The sequence below is a fragment of the Perca fluviatilis genome, chromosome 14, assembly GCF_010015445.1.
Source record: "Perca fluviatilis chromosome 14, GENO_Pfluv_1.0, whole genome shotgun sequence".
NCBI lineage: Eukaryota > Metazoa > Chordata > Actinopteri > Perciformes > Percidae > Perca > Perca fluviatilis.
The window spans coordinates 24,202,052-24,206,551 of record NC_053125.1 but is presented as its reverse complement, the minus strand read 5'-3'; the positions used below and the strand labels follow the sequence as shown (position 1 = coordinate 24,206,551).

The window sequence follows — 4,500 nt, the reverse complement described above, 5'->3', positions numbered from 1 at the left end:
GAGTTACGCTATCTTTTTTCTTTTTATAATAAATAGTCTTTATCTATTTTGTGTCTCATGTGAAGGAATGATTTTTAAAGTTCTGCTTTTGGATCAAAATAATTACCATTTCCGGTTGAACCGACTCACGTAAAAGAGCCGGTTGTCCCATCACTATGATTGTGAAATAGTCATGGTGTGGATGAGATATTGACCTATCAGAAGAGCAATAACGTGATGCACAATAGACTATAGGGCAGGTGGATTTTTTCTTTATTCTCGTAATATTGTGTCTTTTATCTCAAAATAAGATGGGGATAAGTTACATTTTGAATGTGCGCAAAGTTTTGAACATGAGCAGAAATCTTCCTGAAACCCATCTGAGCTATTACAGTCCATGGGTTTATTAATTCATTACAATGAATTCATGTAGCATATCATTCACATGAATAAGTGCCACATGCACATTTAAAGAGGAGGGAGGAGTAAATCATGCCTAGGCCTACATGTATGTGGACTCAGCAGAGATAACATTACTGTAAATGAGAAAAGTTGATTACTGGAGAATAAATATTTGAAAAATACAGAATGAATAATTATATTCCATTATGTTTTTATATTTTTAATTGTCCCCTGTGGTTTCCTTTACACAAATAAAGCCATTTCCGGCATACATTTTTGCAGAAAAAGTTCGAAATTGGTGCATGAAAACTCACCAGAATGTAGGAAATTAAGTGTTTAATGCTCAAATTGTTCTGGAGGGACCCCCAGACCCCCCACATTATATGAGTCCCCAAATATGTTTAAATACATCCTATGCCTTTGGGTTGCAGGCCAGCTGGTATTAGGTAAAATGTTAGTGCAATGTCACTAGGCTGGCCCCCGTTGGGCCACTAATGCACTTCTCTAACCTCTGTGTTACCAACCACCCAAGTTGCCCACCTATTTTTCAGCCCACCCTGTGGAGACTGTTTTCTGTGATTAAAATACAAACAAAATGACTTCACTGACAATAAATCTCACTGAACTGGCAAATTAATTTTAAAACTTCTCTCTGTCTGAGGTCATCACAAGTGATTAAATGGAGATACAGGAATGTTGATGAAATTCTGTGCAGGTGTCAACAGCATAATGCAAATGAATATGTTACAGAATATTAAAACTAAACTAAAGATGGAAACATTTAAGAGTTTGGTGGTGCATTGTCAACAGCCCTGAATAAACATATTGGTATGTTAAATATACACACTACTTTTTTGCATTACCAGACAAAATGTAAGGTTCCGGGTTCAGATTTATTGTCATTATACACAAGGTCACACAATGAAATGCATTTGTAGCTACATAGAAAATGTACAGAGAGATGATAAAATATTTTAAATTAGGAGAACAGACGTATGAGAGGATATGTGGAAAACACAGTGGCTATGCAGGGTGGTCGGTTAGAGATGCAGTGGGCAAATTAAAAACAATAAAAACATTATATAATATATATATATATAACATTTATAAATATAAAACATATTGGACTTATGGCTGACAATTATTGTTAAAGATGTTAAAAAAGAAGCAGATCATTTTGGCCACCCACTGTGTGATTGTTCTTTTGTTTCTCCTTTTTGAAACAAGTAATTAAAATTATTGGAAAGTAGCTAAACCATCATCATAAACCAGAACCTGCAGCTGTGTGTTTAGGGTTGGGTGATATGGCCAAAATCGTCTATCCCGAGTTCATTTCATATGTCAATAATGATATAGCATGTTTTCTGGTCATTTCATGGAATTATTGGGCAGGTTTCCGATTGTTTGTTAATGCTAATGCATGACACTTAAAAATGGAAAATACAAGGAGTTAATTGAACCTCTGATGTCTTTAGACCGGGGACTCTGCTTGAGCATTATCTGACGGGGAGCACCCGTTGGCTTGAGTAGGAGGCCCCGTAGACACATCTGAATATCGTCCTCCGCCGGGTCCAGGTCTGGAGCAGCGAGACTTCAACCACCAGCCAAGCGGAATAAGCAGAATAAGGGCCACAAACACCCCAACTGCTATTTTGCCGACAATTGCCCAATTATCTTGTGGGACGCCCTGTGACGGCTACAAGCGAGAGAATGAGATGAAAGAAGACACAGGTTAGACTTCAGTGTCTACAGAATACATTGTTGCGTTATATCAAATGATGCGTGATGTGCCACAATGTGTGCATGTTGGTAGAGGTTTGCATGTGTCCTGGCGGCAGTTTTGGAAAGTTACAAAGTACACTGACTCAAGTACTGTTTAAATACATTTTTGATGGTACGTTATGGCTTTAAAAGTTACTTTACCGCATTTTCTATGGGCCGCCAAATGTAAAAATTCACAATTTTATAGTTGGTATATTTTTATTATTTAGCTTACTTTCCTCAATATGTTTAGAAAAGTAAAATAAAAAATAACATTTTAAATCTAAATATTAAATCTGTATGTTAGTTATAAATGTACATGTTAAATCGAAATAATCTGCAATACATAAATGCGCAATTGGGCACCCTTAATTTCCATCCTCTAAAAGTGCTGTTTTTGCCACTGACAGGCTCCGATTATTATTCTAAGTGTCTGACAACATTATAAGGATGCCTACAGAGATAGACCTTTTTGTTAAAAGGTAAAATCTTTTTTGTTTAGCCTAACACAAACAGCCCCGAAATCCCTATCCATACACTCCAGAATAAACAGTAGCCTAATTTTTATCATCGTAAATCACTTCATTCAACGTCGACATACACAAAATCAAACGATCAAAAGCCATCTTTGTTCGTCATTCCATTGTTCCAACAATCACCATGGGTTGAAATAAACTTGAAATGAACACATAATTTACCGATTTTAGGCCTACATGTAAACATATGCTGGCTCTATACACACTAAGATATTATTATATTTAACATCTAGGCTACTAAATGGAGTCTGGTGGGTTTGGCGATGGAGATTTTAAAGCTGTTTCTGGTTAAACAAAATAAGATTTTTACTCTTTAATAATAAGGTATTTTTCTGTATCCTTACTTGAATGTTGTCAGACAATAATAGTCAGTGGCAAAAGAGCACTTTTAGATATTTGTTCACAGTAGTCATTACACCAATGCATGGGAATATATAGACACCTATAGGCTATATGTTGCGGTACTTACTGGCACAATCTGGGGCGCACATGTGATCTGATCCGGGTTTCTTTTGGTGGTGATCTTCACCCTCACAGCACGGTCTCCCCTCGTTCTCTGTCCATCCGTGTAGCAGATATACACACCCTCATCCTCCGGCTGAGCTCGCCCGAAAGTCAGCGACAAATCTCCATTGCTGTACCAATCAGGTGATAGAGATACATTTCTTCCCTTGAATCCTGTCCCATATCTGATCTCCCCGGAGGGTTGTTGCTGTTCAAACACAAGCTCTCCGTCTTTTTTCCATCTTATAGGCTTCGCGGGTTTATCTGCAGTATAGAAATGGTACGGGAGTGTGACTTGTTCTCCTTCAGTCACTGATATGTTGAAGATTTCAAAAACCTTCAGCTGGATAGTGGTAACAACGCGGCTGCCGCAGGTAAACTCAAAGTGCCCGTTATCGTTGTAGTTGATACGCGTTAACCTGACAGAAATACTTGAACGGTGTTCAGTCCGGTCTCCATAACTTCCATGCGGCTTCCAAACATCGTCAACATAATTTGCTACAGTCACCGGTGTGTCATCTGTGAGCCGATGAATAAGGATGAATTTATCGCACTCCTCACTCGCATTCAGTGTAACGGAGTCTCCCAAATATGCAGATATATCTTCGCCTAGGGCTAGGCCTACTAGAGGGAGCGCAAAGAGAGTGAGCACCCCTGTCCTTGCCATTGCTACAGTCAGCCGATAATGGCGTCACACGGCCAGGGAAGTGGCTTTTAAATGGTGGGCTGGATTCTAATACAGTGCTGCCTGTGATTGGTCAAATGCCCAGCCTCTATTCAATCTTCACTCCAGTTTTCTTTCCAAAAAAAAGGATGCATGTGGATTTCCAAATGCGATCAAAAACGGTTACAAGTGGTGGAAACTTTGTGCAACGTTTAGGTAGGCTATTAAAACGACATAGCACAACACATGAAGAGTAGATGGAGAATCAATGAAGACAATATAGGCCTACATGTTTTATTGTGTGTGATCCTATTATGTTTTTTTTTTTTTACAATATCTAGGCCTATGTTTTTATTTTTTATAAAGCATTATATTTTAAATGTTGCCATAGCTAAATAGGAATATATTCTAATAGGCCTATGTATATATTACAGCTACTTTCTCATTGGATCGGGGTTCAGATTTAAAGAAGGGATATTAGGCTATAAAATGTGGCACCCCATGGACCCTGAATATTATGCATTGTTTCCTTAAAGTCAGGACAGCGCACATCGTTAAGTCCTTGAACTATCTCAGGGGTTAAACCAGGACACGTTTAAAGGTATTTTTCTACAGACTTGAGGGTGAGAACCGTGCCCACGAGAAGGGAAGTGG

At 38.4% G+C, this 4,500-nt stretch overlaps 1 protein-coding gene across 1 annotated transcript; it reads right to left on the bottom strand.

Annotated features, from left to right (window-relative positions):
- Window positions 1-1,196: 1,196 nt before the first annotated feature.
- On the bottom strand, window positions 1,197-4,105 carry LOC120573100. The gene is made up of 2 exons (XM_039822550.1): window positions 3,148-4,105; window positions 1,197-2,077 (listed from the first exon to the last, which is right to left on the bottom strand). Exons 1-2 carry the CDS (start codon window positions 3,847-3,849, stop codon window positions 1,853-1,855), a joined length of 927 nt encoding a protein of 308 aa, XP_039678484.1. The 5' UTR covers window positions 3,850-4,105; the 3' UTR covers window positions 1,197-1,852.
- Between the last annotated feature and the right edge of the window lie 395 nt (window positions 4,106-4,500).